This window comes from Panthera pardus, unplaced genomic scaffold, assembly GCF_024362965.1.
Source record: "Panthera pardus isolate Hobbes unplaced genomic scaffold, ASM2436296v1 HiC_scaffold_10, whole genome shotgun sequence".
In the NCBI taxonomy this organism is placed as follows: Eukaryota; Metazoa; Chordata; class Mammalia; order Carnivora; family Felidae; genus Panthera; species Panthera pardus.
The window spans coordinates 74,209,615-74,230,108 of NW_026526655.1; the positions used below are offsets into that span (position 1 = coordinate 74,209,615).

Consider the following 20,494-nt stretch of genomic DNA (forward strand, 5'->3'; position numbering starts at 1 on the left):
GGCTGATACTGCAGCAAAGTCCAGTCTAAGAGAGGGTCAACTTTGAGCTCTGAACGTGCTGGTCTTCTCCTCCCATTGTTCCTTGTAAGATGATGGATAATTTTAGTCAGGACAAAGTAGTAGAAGGGCAACTGGAAGAATGCTGAATGGTTATCCAAGTGGCAGATATAATGCCTTTTTGATGAACATTAATGAGCTAGGGTGTACTTTGGGGAAAGTACATTACAAGGACTTTGTAAGAGAACATTATGACTGGACCCTGTAATTCTTGCTTATATCCACAAGAACTGAATGCGTATCTTGACTTTGACATTGAACTGCCCATATTAAGTAGGAGAATGGGTGGGTAGCAAATGGCAGAACTTGGGGAAATATTTCTTTCTTCCTTTTAAAATAAGGCAGATGGTTTTTTGAACACAACTTGCCACAGCTCATAAATGCATAAGAGTTCTGGTTTTTTGAAAGAGAAAATAATAAGTTGATTTTTTTTAACGGTAAAAGTATTGTTTCTCCCAGGGGCTTAAAGAAAAAAGGCATTGAGAAATGGGAGTGAACTGCAAGATAGGGTTTGTGTAACAAGTACCTAAAACCACAGAAGTCACATGGGCTCTTTCTGCTTTGCTACTTTTGATTACTTGTCAGAGGGTTAGAGTTTTTAGCTTCCCCCATCCTGCAAGGCCACTCAACCATGTGCTAGCTGGAGTAATCTTTATTCACAATGTCTTTACAAAGGCTCCTGCAACAGAACAGCAATGGCAATCTGGTGGACTACTGTGCTGGTCCATCTTATAACTCTGACTCTACACTCACAGGCAGCTTCCGAATGGATGATAATAGAAGGATTCAAATGCTGGCAGACACAGTGGCCACTTTGCCTCGGGGAAGAAAGCAGGTATGATTACTATTTTGTACTTTCAGAGTTTTCCTGTTCTCTTGGGAGCAGAGTGATATGTTTATCTGACTTTGCACTGAACTTGTACTTTAGAGGCTTGGAATTAGTCACTTAAGAGTATGGGGGAGGACGCAGCTAAGAAGCCCAGGTTGCTCATGGACTAGTCCAAAAGATTTAAGACCATAATAAAATATTGTTTTCAAGGCCAAACTTAAAAGAAGATTGTTTTTCTCATTTGAAGAGGTGTTCAGGTAAAATGAAAATCGTTAAGGGCATCAAACTTAGAGAGTGCATGCAGATGTGGCCCATTTGAGAATCATTGATCTTTTCCCCCTGTATGTGTCCCATTGATTCTATGCCTCCCAGCCTCACTCTGTGATAGTCATTTTCAATGGAATGAGAGTACCTTTTCTCCAGGACAGTGTTTGTTGACTAAATTATTTTCAGTGCAGGGGCACAGGTACATACCTAATGCCATTGGGAATGAAGGCTTTTACTGGATAAACTGGCAGATTGAGTACCAGCTCAGCTGTTTGCTAGCTGGTGGGACCTTGGGCAAGCCACTTGCCTAAGACTTCGTTCTTTTCTCTGTAATGGAGATAATAATAGAACCACCCTAAGGAGCTCTTCTTTGGCGTAAGTGAAGAAAATGCGCCGTGCCTAACATAGCGCCTGACACAAAGTTGGTGCTCAACCATCGTGTTATCATTTTTATTTTTATTGTAAGGGATTTCCCTAGAGATGAAAACTCGCTTAGGAAAATCCATGTCCAGCTGAGTTTATTTTTCGTTTCTTTGATTCTACAATTTCCAATTTTTAAAATAATTTTTTAACCCTAGCACCTCTTCAGGTTTTAGTTACATAACTTGCTATCATGCTCCAAGTACATATCTGAATTCAGAACTGGAATTGCTTTAAAGCATGAATTTTTGCCCTTCAATCCTCCATGTACATCATGTGCTCCTCTTAAGCCTTCTAATTTCAGGATTAGAGAGTTAGAGCATAGTGGGCGAGTCATGATCTTTTCTCAGCAATGTATACAGCTGATTCCTCGTTATTTTTCACAATGAAGATAAGGGCATAATTTGCCATGGTTGGGATTTTTGATCTTCGTTTAATGCGCAAGTGCTTTTATGACATTACGTTTAATCAAATGATGAACATTTCTATCAATTTACTGCCTGTCTGAAAATAAAGCAGCTATAGGAAGCACCAAGGTCTTTATTCAGGTTTCAGATATGGAGCAGTGTGTAGAAGGTACACAGATGAAAAGAACGCATTTCCTGGCCTTTTAGGGTTAACAATTCAGTAGGCAGAACAAAATAGGCATTACACAACATAAATGCTCTAATTCAAGGACATGTCTTTTAATATAACCTTGAAGGATAGGATGTTCCAGTTCTGAACGGTATTCCAGAGCAAGGGAATAATTAATGCCAAGGCACAGATCTCGGGGCCTTTAGGGCACATTGAGGTAACAGCACATTATTATGTTTGGAAGACCCAATAAGTGTCTGTTGAAGGGGAGTGGAGACCTTGGTGCTGGGCTCCTTTACGTTGATCTTAGCGTAAAGGCCGAGAAGCCGGCGGGCTGCTTTACTAAACACTTCCCCTGAGGAAGCAGTGATTTGACCAACACAGGTAGCCACTGGGCATGTTTGAGCAGTAGAGGGTTTTAGGAACCTCACTCTAGAAACATGGTGTGTACGTGGGTAGAGATTAGCAGTGAGGGACCAACTTTTATAGTAGTTGGAGAAAAAGGAAATGGACAGAATGGAGAGGAGACCCGGGGACTTGGCTGTGAAAGGCAGTGAAAACGGAGGAGTCACATCTGGTCTTAAACTCGAGGGAAGATAGCTTCCACTAAAAAGAAGGCAGTCAGTACGAGGTTACTGGAAGGAGATAAGGAGAGGGATTTGGGCATACAAAACACATGCATTGTGCATAGGTATCTAACCTATATACACACAAATGCCCACATTCTCACACCGACAAATTTGTCTGATGTTCTCATCTTTTTAGGCCCCGTCTTCTCCCTTTTCTCCTATTCTTTCTCATAGCAAACTCCTATTCAAACAGTGTTTTCTTCCTGTTGTGAGAATGACTTTAAGGAAAAAAAGAAGGCAAAACAAAAACTCTCTTCTGCATGATACTTATGATTCTGTACAGTTAGCATCAATGAGACTTGATGCAAGTTTATCCCAACATTTCAGGCTTTTCCAAATGGATGTTCATTTCCTTTAAGTGGTTTGTAGAGAATAATCACCCATTTGGCACTCCCTGAATCGCAGGCAACAAGATCCCTGTGAGGCAACCACATGAGCAGGTGTTTTTCTGCCCACTGTTATTTTCAACACTTTCAGGGCTGACGTCAACAGTTCATACTTCTCGTTATTGTTGGCTTTGGTTTCTGCAAAGCTGTATCTGGTGAGCACGTAGTTTCAGATTAATCTTCGGAAGCATTTGGGTGTTTACACTTGGAATTGCTTAAAAATAGATTTCTGTGTGTTCCTCTTATCTCAATACCTGTATTTGTAGGAGGCGACAGACATCTCAGTACAGCTTCTACTTCTGAACATATTTTTTGGGGGTAAAAATCCCTGCAAAGGGAAACAGTGTGGGAAGGAGACGGGAGGAAATACAGATAGGCTTTATAAATGTGGTGATAACAAAGGAGTAGTGATTGTACCTCTGGGCCGCTCCCTCAAGGGTAGTAGGTTGCAGTTGGAAGGCAGTTTAAGAACCAGGGACCTGACAAATGGGTTAGAAACTGGAATGTGCTTCACTGGTACCACAGGTTGTCTTTGCCTGACGTTCTCCAGGTTATTGAATTATTACTCAATAGGCAACTTCAGAAAGGGTGAATTCACTTAAAAGTTCTGATACGGAATTTTGTGCTAAACTCTGGAACGTGTCTATTTCTGGGATGGGTTCTGCCCTGCAGAAGCTTTCACATGATTTCTGTCTGTTCACCCGTCTGTGACCCCGAACTCCCAAGTTTCTAACTGCAACAAGGCATCTTGATCATTAAATGAATACTTTTAGGTACAACACTGTGTTAATTTCACTACAAAATAATTGGAAAAGTATTCTCTAATTCATACTGTGGCATGCCTTGAGTGAATAGCCCACAGTTTTTCTTGGAAAAGAAGCTCATGAGTCCACAGTGAGACTTTCTTGGGAAGCTGTGATGTTTATTTGGGTTCCTTAAGGGCACTTACGACTTAGGAAATTGCACACGGTTTCGTTATTTTGCTGTATCTTAGAATAGTCTGTAGAGCCCTGCTAACTCAAGGTTCCTGGGTTAAAAGGGAAACAGAAAAAAAAACAAAAAAAACAAAAAAAACAAACCTGGATTCCTGGAAGAATTAGGGAGATTGCAGCAGAGACTGGAGAAGAGAACAAGGCACAGGATTTGGGCTTTTGAAACAAACAATAGAAACAAAAGAAACATGTTAATATATGTCCTCTCTCCACCCCCAATACTTTCCGGAAATGCATTCACTCAGTGGGGACCAGGAAGTAACAATCTGTTACTTAGCAGCAGAAGTGGCTGCAGTATTGAACTTTGAGCTCCTGTGAGTCTGCTGGCTCTCTGGCTGAGCTACAGATTACCCTGATCTTTTGCAAACTGACAGCTGAAATATTTAGTGTTGGCTTCCCCCTAAAGAGGGACATTGTAAATCACCGCATAGCGGCAAAAATTCCGTTTTGAATATTAATGCCTGATCTTTGAAGCCCTCTGACTAAAAACAAAAGAAGAGGAATCATAAACTCAACCCCAGGCATCTTTATATTAGTGGCTAACAAGGGGTTAAGGAGCTTTGTCTAATCAGCGGTCGTCATTGAATGTGTGGCTTGCAGGCCTGCCAAATTGCCAAACCTAGAGTTCTCATATTAGATAATGTGTAATAAAAGACAGCTGTTGCCGGCATATGCCGTTCATCACACACCCGTTCCTTATCCATACGTTTTGGTGTCTCCGCTGCAACCCCGAGAAAAGGCTCTGGCTGGGAGCGCATTCAGGAGCACTGACGCCCCGGGTTACAGCCTAGAACGGGTTAGAGCCTAGAACAGGTTAGAGCCTAGAACAGGACCGCTCACTCTAGGAAAAGGGCTGTAGGCAAAATATTTTTCAAAGGGTGATGCTTTGGATAAAGCCTTAGGCATGCTTCTTCCCACTTAGGCAGATACCCGGGTGCCTGAGCACGGGCTGAACCCTGGGAACATTCCTTTCCACATGGCCTGAGTCTGACAGCCCAGATCACATGCAAGGAGGCTGTGTGTCAAGATGTGGCACATGTCAGAGAATTTGATGGTGCCTAATTTGTTTAAATTGTTTTTTCTTTAAACATTAGGTGCCTAAGAGGGGTTCATTGCTAATTTAGAGTAGAAACTAATTTACAATTTGACTTAGTCTGATTTTGTGTGTGTGTCACTGGTAACCCAAATCAGGTGAGCCACAGGAATTGGGTCTCTGCCATGCGCCTCACGGTGTGCTAGGCAAATATTTTCAACTAGTCGATTAGCTAGATAGAAAGGTTAGCCAGAGAAAAGTAGGAAAATTGCTTTGGGTTTGTCTTGTGGAGTTAAACTATTTTATATTTGAATTTATCTGGAATGATTTTTTTTTTTTTTTTTTTTTACTTTAGAAGGCAGGTTACAGGTGGACCAGATGAAATCTTAAGGTTCCTGTCAGTGCTATGATTATTTTCCTGGCAAAAGGGCATTTAAAATTGCGAGGAAAGGCTGGAAATAACTCATTCATTTTTGCCACCATTTATTCATTTGGCAGTTATGTATTAAGGCATTAGAACTTCCTTTGTTTCCTATTAATCCTTTATGGGTCTTGCTGTTTTTGGACTGAGATGGTTTTGTTCTTTTTGTTTTTTCATTTTTGATGTTTCCACGTGTTTGGGATTTTCTTAAATTTAATTTTATATTTTTAATGATTACCCTTGAGTTTTTCCTGCAAATATTTAAAATTTGATGAAGGGCAAAGTTGAAGAATATTTTAATGCATTTCTCCTGTACTTGATCTTTCATCACTACTTACTTACATTGGTGTCTAATAGTTTACTTCTATTTGTCTATTTAGCTATTTTGAAGTTTCCCCTATATTCCAGGCACTGCACTAGGCACTGGGGTAGAAAGTAAAACAAGTACAGTCCCCACGTGGCTCTAAGGATAAAGATAATTCTGTACAGAGGCGAGGTATTTGATCCAGCATACCCTTTATATAAATACACATACAGTCTCCACATACAAGAATATGTGAATAATATGATGAATATTGATAGCAAGAGTAGTATTTTTAAATATAAGCCCTGGTTATGATAACAGGTAACAGGTAGATATGACCTACCTAAGAAGCTTGCAATCAGAAACAAGGATAAAAGCCAGGGAGATGCAAATAATGAAAGTCGATTGAGACAATGTGAGTGCAGTGTGCTGGCAAGATGAAAATACTTGGCAATATCAAGTTTATTGCTCTCTTTTATAAGAAGGCAGCCCTACTGCATAGCTGAGTTGTCCCTAGCCCATGTTTGTGGTTAGTAGGACAAATCAGGATGAAATAAGCTATGCACATTGTTGCGGGCCATCTATCGTTAGTCCTTACAAATTGAAAATAAATAATTTCTGGCAAATCTAGAGAATCTTTTTGGGTCTGAGCCTTCTGATTGCAGACTTCAGGATGATGCAAATGATTTGAGGGGTGGAACTGAAAAGACAAGGAATTCCAAAACGTAATCAATTTGCATCAAAGCGAGGAGAGATCATCTCTTCATTACATTAGCTTAACTGACCAATCAGTAGCCAAATTCTGAACGCTGAGCCATTTCAGAAAGTTTGTGAAAAGGCTGGCATTTGGTACTTGATAATTCAGATTCATTACAGTGACGTAGGCTTCTGTCCTAACAAATGCCTTAATGAGGGTTTTCTTTGTGCATTAATTTTATGTGTTTTTCGCCTTCTGATTTTCAGCCTCTATTTGTTTGGACTATGTGTTGATCTCTTGACTTTTTTTTTTTTTCTTAGTTTATTTATTTATTTTGAGAGAGAGAGAGAGAAACAGAGAGAGCATGAGCGGGATAGGGGCAGAGAGAGAGGGAGAGAAAGAGAATGCGAAGCAGGCTCCATAGCGTCAGCTCACAGACCGATGTGGGGCTTGAACTCACAACCCGCGAGATCAGGACCTGAGCCAACACCAAGAGTCAGACACTTAACTGGCTGAGCCACCCAAGCAGCCCCTGACATTTTAATGTATTCACTGATAGATGACAGGCATGTCAGGTTGACCATGAAACACCCGTGGGTTAGCTAGGATTGCAGTTTACATTTTGGGCCACTGGACCAACATTTGAGAAAGGGCTGATTACCATTTGTTAATTCCTAAACAAATAACACAAAAACACAGAAAAAACAGCCATCATCTGAAAAAACAAGATGCTGCCTTTTGCTTACTTTTCCTATTTACAAGGGTAGAAGATATCTCGGAAGTTTATGTTTATAGGATCTTTTTCCAAAATATGCTGAAGAGGAAAGGTGATAGTATTCCTGTTGTTTATACTACTTGGTTCCTTTGCTCTCTTGGCTACAGATCTCACCGCACTCTTCCAGACCTTCTGCAAAAATCAATCATAAGCAGAATTGAGGTTTTGAGTCCCTGGTTTCACCTGAATTGTGCTTCTGCATATGAGTTGGTTCTTTAGAGATTCTTTTATCCTGTTAAAAACAGTAACATATTGAACTATTATAATAAATACAGTCATTTCATCAGTATCTCAAAAAACTATCAAGCATTTGAGTTTTATATGCCATTCTGTGGGTGTTGTTTTCTTTGGATTTCCGTGTGATTAGAAATTGCTATGGTTAATCTTTCGGAGGCTATTTTAAATAGAGATTAGAGATGACATTCCTTTTGGAAGCTTTGGAGTTTTGCCACATTACATGGACTCTTTTTGCCAGGGTGTATTATTATCTGAGCCTCATTTAGCCTTTTAATGCTCCAATGTTCCCCTTCCCCGCTCTCCTTTGCTACCACTAGAAAATGGAAATTACTACCTTTACGTAACAATTTCCCAGAGCTGGGCCAAAGAAGGTGACAAAGAACAAAGTGCTTGGTGATTTACAACACTTCATAGTTGTGTCTTAAGGACCTTTGGATAACTGTGTGCTTATTATATTTTTCAGCTTGCTTTGACGAGATCAAGTTCTTTAGGTGACTTCTCCTGGTCTCAAAGGTAAAGAGATTCTTGTATTTTTGTGTCTCTCACCAAGGCATTCAGAAGCACAGCTCTTCAGACTGTGGACGACAACACACACACACACACACACACACACACACACACAAACACACACACAGAATCTCACATACTACGGTTTACATGAACGTCAGCTGTTCGTAATTGTGGCAGTTATTTAATGATATGTATGTGACAAATGTGATACTTTGGTCTTCATGCATATTTTCAATTTTTTTTTTCTTTGTTACAGAAAGCTTGTTACCGTGGAAAAGCAAGATAATGGAACTTTTGGATTTGAAATCCAGGTGGGCAGTTTTCAATTTTCCAGATTTTAATGAAGAAAGTGGCACTGATAGTATGATATTTGCAAAGAAAGAGGGAAGACAGGATCAGAGAATCATGGGCTCCGTGACTTGTATCTGTGACTTTTATCCAGTGTGCAGTGGTTTGGGGGAGTTTTTCAGCATGCTGGGTGCCATCAAGAAAAGAAAACATTGAAGCCAAAATAAAACCCCTGAGACCTGCTCAGCTCCTTGTTCTGAGTTGCTTTAGTTTTCCTGTAAGTCTGAGCCTGATCAGAAATACTTGGTTTCAGCCAGATCTTCTAAATAAGAAAGTGAAATACTCTATTACAGATGTGCATTTTATATATTTGCATTTAAGATGTGTTTTGCATAATCATTTTTGTACTGTATATCAGATTTTAAATCTATTCTCTGGCATTCAAGAAATACTTGAAAGCGTGTATATTTGTGTATATGGGACTGCATGTATTCGTGTGGAACCTCTGTTACATTTTGAGATACTAAGGATTTTATCTTGGATATGATGAAGAAAATTGGACTTTTTTCTTAATGACAACACCTTATAATTACTATTTGAAACATTTTAGAACATTTGGGTCTACCTGCATATTGTCTCATGCTCTAGGAAGTTTCTAACAGTCTTTGTAAGTTTCTTTTTTTTTGACATTTCAAAAAATGTTTATTTTTTGAGAGAGAGAGACAGAAAGAGAGAGTTTGAGACAGAGCGTGAGCAGGGGAGGGCTAGAGAGAAGGAGACACAGAATCTGAAGCAGGCTCCAGGCTCTGAGCTGTCAGTACAGAGCCTGATGCAGGGCTCTAACTCATGAACCATGAGATCATGACCTGAGCCGAAGTCGGACACCTGACTGATTGAGCCACCCAGGTGCCTCATATAGCTTTCAATTTCTAATAGCTTAAAAATTTCATTTCTTATTTGCTCTCTGCTTTTTCATGGCCATATTTGTAAAAATGGTGAGTTAGGTCAGATGAAGTCCAGTCCAATTAAGTGCAACAGTAATAGCTTATGTATTATTGTTTTTTTTCCTCCATCACACTTTGGCATTTCTTTTAGATAATCATATTCTTTTGCATAATCGTATTCTTATAGTGCACATCAGCTTTGAGATCTTAACTTTGGTGCTGCTTTCAAAAAACTTTGGTGACTGAATATCAGCCCCCAAATTGGAAAGATGCTGTGTATTTGAAGATTAGGAACAGGAAACTGCTAATAAGTAAAACATGCCTTCTGAATAAAGAAACCAAATGGAACCTTAGCTATAATGAATAGGGAGAAGGCTATAGGAAGAAGAAAGATACTTTCTACTTTCTGAACTATTCTACTTTTTTTTTTAAATTTTTTTTTTAACGTTTATTTATTTTTGAGACAGAGAGAGACAGAGCATGAACGGGGGAGGGTCACAGAGAGAAGGAGACACAGAATCTGAAACAGGCTCCAGTTTCTGAGCTGTCAGCACAGAGCCCGATGCGGGGCTCGAACCCACGGACCGTGAGATCATGACCTGAGCCGAAGTCGGACGCTTAACCGACTGAGCCACCCAGGCGCCCCTGAACTATTCTACTTTTAAATTCGGTGACATCTATGATTCTTCTATGAGGTTTTAGAAGCATAGTACTCTCTCTTACTCCCCATTCATATGAAACGCTCTCTCTCTCTGCTGTGGAGACACTGCCTTTTGTGCTTGCTTTTAAATGAGAATTATCCAGAGGGTATGTAGCAGTTGCTACTGGAAACAAGATCTATGACTACTCACTTATCCTATTTAATGTAACAAATGAGGATTTTCTTCTAACTCTTCTATGATATATGTCATTGTTTCCCCATGTTTCTCCCCCATACCATGAATGCTGACTCCACATGGAGCACAAGTCAAAACTATCATTAGTGGACAGCAGGTTACAGCAGCTAGAACCTTTGTAGATAAACACGAGTTAATGATTTTATTTCTGAGCTGCAGTGTGTTCCAGTAAAGCAGGAACCCAGTCCTCTGCCAATTTCCTCTTGGTATATGCTTTCCATTGCCAGCTCCACACCATCATCTATTCTTTTTTTTTTAAATGTTTATTTATTTTTGAGAGAGACCGAGAGAGTAGTGGAGGCACAGAGAGAGAGGGAGACAAAGAATCTGAAGCAGGATCCAGGCTCTGAGCCGTCACCACAGCTCCCACGAACAGCAAGATCATGACCTGAGTGGAAGTCGGACGCTTAACCGACTGAGCCAACCAAGCGTCCCCACACCATAATCTATTCTTTAACAGTCCTAAGATTTACGGTAGTCATCAAATAGGGGAAATACTCTGGGAATTTTTTGAAGACCAGATAGAGTCTCATGTATCCACATCGTGCACCCATGGTTAACATGTATTTGGGTTCTGGTCTACCAAGTGAAGGGCACATTGGCAAAGAAACTACACATCCCCTTTGGATTTCCCTGGGTGCTAGTTTTATACTGTTAGTAAGAGTCACACAGTTTGATAGCAACACAAATGTTAGATTCATACACACCAAGTTCATGTTCTCTCGGCGCTGCCTGGTGGGATTCTTAGGAGTTTCAAATGAAACAATACGTCATATAAAGTCCTTAGTAACGTGCCCGGTACCAGTAGATCAAACAATGGCAGGTGTTAGAATAAAGGTCACTGGGCCTGAGAGAGGGCTATGTGACTTTTATATCTCTGAGAAATGCAGGGGATTGTTCTGTCATTGGCTTCTAAAAACGGGAACTAGAAGACTAAGTGTGTGTGTGTGTGTGTGTGTGTGTGTGTGTGAGGGGGGCGGGGGGGATTATTTGACTATTTCAATCCAGAACTATGGGGCTTCTGCCTTTTCTTCTCTGTCCCCAATCCACAAATTTTACACTGGTTGTGCACATATATGCTGGCTGTGTAAATCAACATGTTTCCCCTCATTGTACTCACTTTGATCACTGGACCTGGAGGGCAGATTCTCACTGCTAGTAAGAGCTGTTATAACGGTGGTTTCCCAGAGGAGTGACTGTTAGAGCTTTGGTTCATGTACCGCATGGACTAGATCATCTTTTCATTCCTGAAAGGGTCCAGGCTGTAGCAAGGCTTCCTGGCAGAAAAGCTGTTAAAGGGATCTGACATAGAGGGAAGTGTAATAAATGACCTTTAAAGGTCCCTCGTACCTTTATGATATAGGGATTCTAAATGCCTTGCAGAGCGAATAGAGATTCCTTAGATGTTAACTAAGTCAAGTTTCTAGGAGTTGCATGCACATGATTGACTTCTGGTTCTGGAGGCTGTGTGTCTGTAAAATAAGAAGGAGTGAACATCAGGCGTTAATTTCTCCACAGAGAAGCAGTACTGTAATAGGAATAACTTTAGGAATCAGATTACTCAACTCAGATACTGATTTTGATTCTAAATGGAACTAGGCTTCGTAACTTAAATGTGTGCAAAAGAAAAATATGTTTGTTATAGGTCACTGGGCCACTATATCGAGCAATATTTATGGAGTGTTCTTGGTACAATTTGAAACAAAAATAAAAACAAAACCAAGCTTTTGACAAACTGAGGCAAGAGACGAAGCATAACTTTTTCTAATTTAGTTGAGTGACTAATGAACCGGTGAGTATTCAGGCAGGCATACCAGAGAGCACTTAGACAAGAAGGTAATCACGTCAATTATAGCACTTTTGAAAAAATACAGGGCAGATTGTCATTATTTGCAGAGCTCTGATTTAAAATAATTATTGTTGGCACATCTCCCTTCCTGGATGTGTACTGTTCCATATGCTCTTGTAATGAGTGCTTTAGCTTGGGAGAACCACACAGAGATTTTTCTCTTTGCTTTTTGGCTACTATTGTTTTATCCCATTGGGAAATAAGAAACCTAATTTTTCTTAATAGATATGTAATAATGAGAGCATCAGGTGGTCTCTCAGGCTTGAAAATGGAAAATCTTGAGCCAGTCTTATCCCACTTTTAGTCTCACCCTGGATTTTTTTTTTTTTTAATGAAAAGGGTTGGCTACAGATTTCATCATAGAATCTCAGGACTGGTACCTTTGATTCAGTTTATATTCAAGAAAGCTTTTCCAATGGTTCTTTGTACCTTTACCTGTTCTGCTGCGTAATCAACACCCTTTTATTTTTTGACACATAGATTTTGAGTTTTTTGAATAATAATTATGTATCACTTGAATTTTTAGACTTACAGGCTCCAGAACCAGAACATGTGCTCTTCTGAGATGTGCACTCTGATTTGCAAAATACAGGAGGATAGCCCAGCCCACTACGCTGGCCTGCAAACTGGTAATTTATAACTTTGCTCATGTTGGGAATGATTTAAATAGCAAGAAAAGAAATCTTTATGCTACCGAAGGTCAGGATGTGATTGCTGCTTTGAATTTTCTTCCCTCTTTTATGTTGCTAAGGTTTGGGGCTTGCTTGTTTTGTTTTATTTGCATGTCAGGAGGGATTCTTCAAGCAAGTGTTTTAACACTCACTTTTCTTGGCATCTCCCAGGTGATGTCCTTGCAAATATCAATGGTGTGAGCACGGAAGGCTTTACCCACAAACAAGTCGTTGACCTGATCAGATCTTCAGGAAACGTGTTAACGTAACTATCCATCTGCTTCCCATGGGGCTTCAGAAATGTTATGGTCTCTCACAATGCCTGTTGAGTGAATGAATAGGCTTTTTGTTCAGGATCACAAGAAGGGAGGCAGTGCACCAAAGCTTTGGGATCGGGTACAGACGTGTATTATCAGTCCCTTTTGTTTCTCAAGGTTTCCTCAAACTTGAAAGTATTGTCAACATCTAAAGTCAGAGGACATCAATAGCCCCAACATCTGTGTGGGAGGGATGACATTTAGAAAATTTATTTATTTATTTATCTTAATGTTAAATTCAACTAAACTGGCACCACATTCTCTTTGGATAGAGAGGAATTAGTCCAGCTTCCATGGTTGATATAATCTTGTGGTTAGAACAAATAAAAGGTCAGGAGGGCTGAGTTTTTTACTCTCACACCACAAGCCAATTGTTTTTCTCTTCTAGTGTTCCATTTAGCAGGAAGAAAACTCTGGTCAACCCTCCCTGCCCTGCGACACACACTCACACTTACTAATAGTCCAGACTTACTCATGGGAGAGTGTTCTTCCCAACTAGATATTTGACTGAATTTTCTACCATACCATCCTTTAGAGCCTAATAAGACTTCAGTAATTAGTTAAAAGATGGAATTTCCTCAGTCATTCAAATGATATTTATTGAGCAAATACTATGTTTCCAGCTTTGTGATATAGGCTTAGGAGAGACAAAGACAAGGACTCTTGTAGTGCTTTATTATCTGTGGAGGGAGATGGACAAGGAAAGCCTTCAAAAGAAGTAATTTTGAAGTTTCAACTTTTGGTTCCTGCTATTAAGAAAGTAAAATGAGGAACGGGGTAGAATACTGAGTAAGAGGATTCTACCTGCGTTTAGAGGGATCTTGCCTGAGGAGGGGAAATCTGGGCTGAGACATAAGGAAAAAGAAGGGGTGGTCATGTGAACTTCTGGTGAGAGCCTTTCAGGCAAAGAGAGAGGTCTGTGAATTCTCAAAATGGGCTTGGCATGTCCAAGAGATAGAGAAACAACCAGTGTGATGGGTGGTTGGTAGATTAGGGAGAATATAAGAAATGAAGGCAGGGAGTTGGCCAGGGGGCAGAGCATGGGTCTTGTCAGGCTAAGTAATTTAAGCATTTATTCTGACTAAGGTGGGGTGTGTGTGCATTATCTCGCTCATCCTTCACAGCCACCTTGTGATGTTAGTTTTATTTCTATTTATAGATCAAGTGCCTGAAGCTTAAGTTAGGTGGAATTAAGATCAGTGATATAGTAAGTGACTGGGCTAGGATTTGACCACCCGCTCTGGAAGCCAAGATCTGTTCTCTTCAGCTACCCCACAGCTGCTCATTGCAAGCTGCCAATAGAAAATCCCCTGGATGCTCTTCAATTATTCTGGTCTAAAGCTTCAAAGATGTTCTTACTGTGTGTGGGACTCCTGATGGTCCAACTCTGTGGATCCTGTGAGTTCAGGGTAAAGGAGCTCTTTACTCCAGAGAAACTTGAATCTATATGGTTGGAGCCATATAGAATCCCAGGGAAAATGGTGGCAGTTAGAATCAGGAGGCTATGTTCCAAATGGTTGAAGTGGGTAGAACGCAGATGTAATTAAGGAGTAGTGGGTGGAGACAAATGGAAATTCAGACGTCAGGAAAATGAGAGACAACTGTATAAATACTGAAGAGGGTGACCAGTGTATTCCTGAGGTTTGGCACATAGACATTTATTGCTTGTTCAGCTCAGGTCAGCATTAAAGTTCCCACTGAAACAGATTCATAGGGATCCTCACTCGTGACCAGAGACAAGACCATCCTAATGAGAAAGGAGACAACATCTTGGCTTTCATTATCATTTCATTATCTTGGGAATGATGCTATTAGAAATAGAGAAAAATTCGTCTCCATATTTAATGCTATTATTCCCCCATGACTTGAAAGATTTCCTGAATCTTAATAGTTACAGCTTATTTGTCAGAAGGAATTTGAACCAATACTTTAAAAACATTTAGGTGTGTGACTAACACATGGAATTTGTTACCTTATTCAGATTGCTGACTTAGTAGTCAAAATAAAGGCCTCAACATGAGCCCACAAAACAAATCACTCAGGATAGAACACGTCCTTTTATTTTTAGAAAGGCATTTGGTATAGGGAGAAAAGAACAGCATCAAACTGATAATGCTAGGATTAAGGTTTATAAACTTAAAAGGTTCCAAGATGTGAGAGTCATATGAAGGTTATTATCTCTTAGTGGTTTCAGTTCTGTTTGTTCGAGCTGCAAAATTAAGTCAATTTACAGAGTAAAGGTCCCTAGCATCCCAGGAAAGAAAGGATGTTTCCCTTTTCCAAGAAAGAGCATGTTGCTACCACTGTTTGAAAATCCCTATTGCACGTTGGTTTCATTGCTGGACCCCTCATGCTAAGCATGACTATCTAAATTCTGGCACACAGTAAATGCCCAGTAAATATTCACCAAATAGAATAGGTGATTCAGTCAGAGACCATAAGAATAGATTCCATTAGAGAACAACAATCATTGCCATACGCTGGCATCTATAAAGCAAGCCACGGGTTACAAGTTAAACAGTATCTTTTCTTTCAACCTCCCTCTCTAGGGGACATTTTGTTTTTGTGTTGCTTTTGTTCCATTTTCTTTCTCTGAATATTGTCAGAAGATTCCGCCTAGGTGCAGATACTTGAAGTGCCATGAAAATAATAACATTTATGTTGCTTTTTTAAGTGTAGACTGTGCTCAAAGTGGCATAATCTACAAGGATGGTACTTGTTTGAAAGAATCACTCATGCTGTTCCCTTCCCCCCTCCCTTTCTCTTAAAACAGGATAGAGACTCTTAATGGAACAATGATTCTCAAAAGAACAGAGCTTGAAGCAAAGCTACAAGTTTTAAAGGTAATTTAATTTAATACAGTGAGGTACCTTTTTCATCCTTGAACGTGTGAGTGGTAGAATAAAAATCTATTTGAGGAATTGAAATAGCCCTTGAAGATGAAATGTCATGATGAGTCTAAACTGCTGAATTATCAAGAGCCACACAATTACCTTTACAGGAATATTAAATTCCACAAGCCAGTGCAAATCACGTTCTTCCTTCCTCCTTCGGTGTTTCTGTGAGGCTCAGAAAAGCAACAGGAAGGCACATCACTTGAAGAACTTTTCATTCATGCACCTGTGATCTCTCTTGATTTACATTTTGTTTGGGGAAGAAACAAAGGAGGAGTTGCTGGTCTTTTCTTCATTTTTTTCCCCCCGTGTTGCCTGTTTGCAGGAGGGCCTAGAAGTTTTGTTTTTCCACTTTCCTCTTCTGTGTCTTTCTGTTCAGCCTCTTTCTTCCTCCAGAAATCATCTCCCTCTGCTCCTGTGGTTGTCCTTGAATCTACTTTCATTGGCCAACACGCAATCAACTCTGAAGAAGAAAAAAAAAAATTAAGTTTCCAGGAGACAGTGCATATTGCAGGATGTTTAGATACAATTCCCTGGGATGGCTTTTTGGGGGTCTTGAAAATCTCAGTTTGCTAGATGGGTGAGGTTCTGCCAGGCCATGAAGTACAGCCCTCACCTATGTGCGTGTGAGTCATGGTCCTACAGATTGCAATGATCTCTTTATCCCAGAGATCTCCCCTGCATTGCAGTGAGGGGGTCAGTCTAAGCAGAGACCACACGGCCTACTACAGGCAGGTTGCTTGCCTGGACTGTGTTTAACAATAGCTGGTGTTTATTAATTTTCTTTGTGAAGCATGTACTTCTTTTCTTTTTAATGTTTATTCATTTTTGAGAGAACTAGAGAGAGCATGCACATGTGCGTGCCAGTGGGGGAGAGGCAGAGCTGGGGACAGAGGATCTGAAGCGGGCTCTGTGCTGACAGCAGAGGGCTCGATGTGGGTCTGGAACTCACGAACTGTGAGATCATGACCTGAGCCAAAGTTGGACGATTAACCAACTGAGCGCCCCTGAAGTGTGTACATTTTAATTTTTGCGCCGGTGAGGGTAGAGTTACTGTTTCTGTTTTATCTTGTATTCTTCCTCCCTCCCCCCACATCTAGTTCATCAATAACCTCTGTTTCCTTCTGTATCAACACTGATTTTGTACTCTTGTTATTGTACTTATAGCTATATTTTGAGTTAATTTGTAAAATTTCTTTAAAAATTCCTCTGTTCAGATTATGATGGGAATTGGCATTTATAGAATAAATATCAATTGACATCTTTATGGTTTTCACTTTTCCTACTTCAAACATAGGACTTGATCTTTTAAATCAGGTTTTTTATGTACTTCAAAAATATTTTATAATTTCTTCATGCACTTCTATATATCTTTTATTATGTTTATTCTTATGTACCTTCTAAGTTTTCTTGCTATAATAAATATGATCTTTTAACTGTAATTTAATTTATTTATGTTTATTTATTTTTAGAGAGAGAGAGTGCACATGCATGAGTGGGAGAGAGGGGAAGAGAAGAGAGAGAGAGAGAGAGACAGAGAGAGAGAGATTGGATCCCAAGCAGGCTCTGTGCTGTCAGACCAGAGCCCGATGGGGGGCTTGATCCCATGAATCGTGAGATCATGACCTGAGCTGAAATCAAGAGTTGGATGCTTAACCGACTAAGCCACCCAGGCGCTCCAATATGATCTTTTACTTTTAAAAGATCTTTTAGGTTGTTGTTATTTATTTTTGTGTAAATAAAAAAAAATGTTTATTTTTGAGAGAGAGAGAGAGAGATTGAAAGAGTGAGCAGAAGAGGAGCAGAGTGAGAGAGAGACACAGAATCTGAGCTGTCAGCACAGAGCCTGATGTGGGGCTCAAACCCACAAACCGTGGGATCATGACCTGAAGTCAGACGCTTAGCCATCTGAGCCACCCAGGTGCCCCTGTGTAAATTTTAAATCCAGTAGTCTTGCTGAAGTCTCTTTATTCCAATATATTTGTAGATTATCTTAGATTTTTTTATTTAGACACAATATTATCTGCAGATACTGAAAGGTTTGGCCCTTTACTCCCTGATTATTCAAACATAGCTGATCCTTGAACAACAAAGGTTTGAAGTGCAAGGATTCAGCTTACTTTATTGTAGGGGTACAGTATGTAACATAACATACAAAATATGTGCTAACTGTTTATGTTATTATTAAGGCTTCCAGTCAACAGTAGGCTATTAGTAGTTAAGTTTTTAGGGAGTGCAGAGTTATATGTAGATTTTTTTTACTGTGCAGGGGTCAGTGCCCCAACCCCCCCATGTTGTTCAAGAGTGATAATCTTCTTGTTCTTGACCTTAAAGGGAATGCCTCTAACATTTTATCATGAATATTTTGTATGTAATAAACAGTTAAATGTAAATGTAAATGTAAATTACATTTAGGCTTTTTTTTTTTTTTTTTTTTGAGAGAGAGAGAGAGAGCATAAGTGCAAATGGGGAGGGACAAAGGGAGAGGGAGAGGGAGAAGAGAGAATCTCAAGTAGGCCCCAGGCTCAGCATAGAACCCAATTCAGGGCTGGATCAAGTGTGAGATCATGACCTGAGCCGAAATCAAGAATCAGATCCTTAACTGACTGAGCCACCCAGGCTCCCCTATTTAGGTTTTAAAACTGTCAAAACTTAATTTGTTTTTGTAAAAGAGGGTATTCGTGAGCATCTTTTTGTTGTTGTTGTTGTTGTTGTTGTTGTTAAATAAACCTGGCTTCTTTAACCTTTTGTAGAAAAAGGAAAGAAATGTACAAAATAAACTGGTGGTGTTATTTAAAGTATGACTGATCAAATAGGACTATATTTCATGGAATAAAGTATTCTCCTGTAAAAAACACATTTCATGTCTCTAAGCAATTTCTGCTCCTTCAATGTTTTCTCTTGAAGTTTTAATATTCATACTTACCTATTTTTTAAATGATGCATGAATTTCTTCAATATACCCATCCTCTCATAGAACATCATTAAGAACGTTAACATGTTTAAATGTCCATTTAAGATCCCATCTTTCTTATTATTGCTTGCCTTTGGAGAATTTTCTCAACTTTTAGAAAGAAAAACTACAGGCTTCTGTTGCAGATATCTGGTAGTGAACAAATACACTCATACGTTGAACTGGCCTGCTTGCTGTTTTTTTCTGTTCCTTACCTCCGGGTTTACTTTCTTTTTTTGCCGTAGTACTTGCTTTTAGCAAGGGTAAGTAGGTCTTTCTTTGTCAAGAAAATCTTTCACTGCTACTGCTGAAGGAGAGTTTTGCGAGGTGACTGAGTTATTCTTAGCTGATGCTCTGTCTCCTGAGCACTTTAAATGTATTGCGCCTTTGATATTTTTGTTTACGAAAGATCTCCTATTTTTTTATCCTTTGTAGGTAATCTGCACTTTCTATATTTTCTTCTAAAAGGTTTAAAGTTTTTCTTTTTTACACTTGCATTCTGAATGCATCTAGAGTTAAGTTTTATATGTGATTTGAGATGGGATTCTAATTTTCTCTGATTCTCATATGAATACTCAGTTCTCTCAGTACTACTTATTTTATAGTCCGTCTTTTCCCCCAACTGAACTGCAGAGAAGCCTCTGTTTTCAAGCACGTTTCATATATGCATGGATTTTCTTATGGGCTCCGTATTCCAATCCATTGTCTATCTCAAACTCAGTTATTTTACCTTAAATATTGGTATTCCGTTGAGCAAAACTTCCAGGTTATTCTTGGTTCTTTGATCATCTATATAAATGTTAGAATCAGATTGTCAAGTTCTGTAAGTACATTTTAGAATTTTGATTGATACCACATTTTATGTAGATAGCTCAATTTCAAAATGCTTGACATTTGTATGGTATTGAGTTTTCTTCGTGACAGACGATCTTGCCATTTTTTCGCCCATCCTCCCACTCCCCACCCCTCTGGCAACCACCAGTTCTCTGTATTTTTTGAATCTGTTTCTTTTTGTTTGTTTGTTTTGTTTGTTTGTTTGTTTGTTTGTTTGTTTGATTGTGGAATTTTTTTGGATTCCACATAGGAGTGAAATCCTGTGCTATTTGTCTTCCCCTGTCTGATTTATTTCACTTAGATAATATCCTCTAGGTCCATCCATGCTGTCACAAATAGCAAGATTTTATTCTTTTTTGTGGATAATATTCCACTGTTTATGGACACCATTTATCCATTTCTCTATTTATGGACACTTAGGGTGCCTATATATCTTGGCTATTTCTTTTAAGTTTATTTATTTTTAGAGAGAGAAAGAAAGAGAGAGAGAGAGAACATACATGTGAGTAGGGGAGGGACAAAGAGAGGGGGAGAGAGCATATCCCAAGCAGGCTCCAAGCTGTTAGTGTGGAGCCCTACTTGGGGGTCGACCTCACGGACTGTGACATTATAGCCTGAGCCAAAATCAAGAGTGGGGCATTTAGCCAACTTAGCCACCCAAGCGCCTCTCTATTTTTAAGTTTTTGAGAAAACTCCATACTGTTTTTCACAGTGG

The 20,494-nt window shown here is 39.5% G+C and overlaps 1 protein-coding gene across 5 annotated transcripts in view; it reads left to right on the forward strand.

The window, feature by feature from the left end:
- The window catches only part of CYTIP (cytohesin 1 interacting protein), a 76,439-nt gene that overhangs the window by 42,675 nt on the left and 13,270 nt on the right, over positions 1 to 20,494 (forward strand). For 2 of the 5 annotated variants that reach the window (XM_053908649.1, XM_053908648.1), the window contains 6 exons: positions 733 to 892; positions 8,087 to 8,136; positions 8,390 to 8,444; positions 12,637 to 12,739; positions 12,953 to 13,046; positions 15,872 to 15,941. In XM_053908649.1, coding sequence (XP_053764624.1) covers positions 824 to 892; positions 8,087 to 8,136; positions 8,390 to 8,444; positions 12,637 to 12,739; positions 12,953 to 13,046; positions 15,872 to 15,941 — 441 coding nt within the window. In that variant the 5' untranslated portion in view covers positions 733 to 823. Of the gene's footprint in view, positions 1 to 621; positions 893 to 8,086; positions 8,137 to 8,389; positions 8,445 to 12,636; positions 12,740 to 12,952; positions 13,047 to 15,871; positions 15,942 to 20,494 lie in introns of those variants that run through there. The other 3 variants (XM_053908651.1, XM_019456816.2, XM_053908653.1) reach the window with 3 other exon arrangements.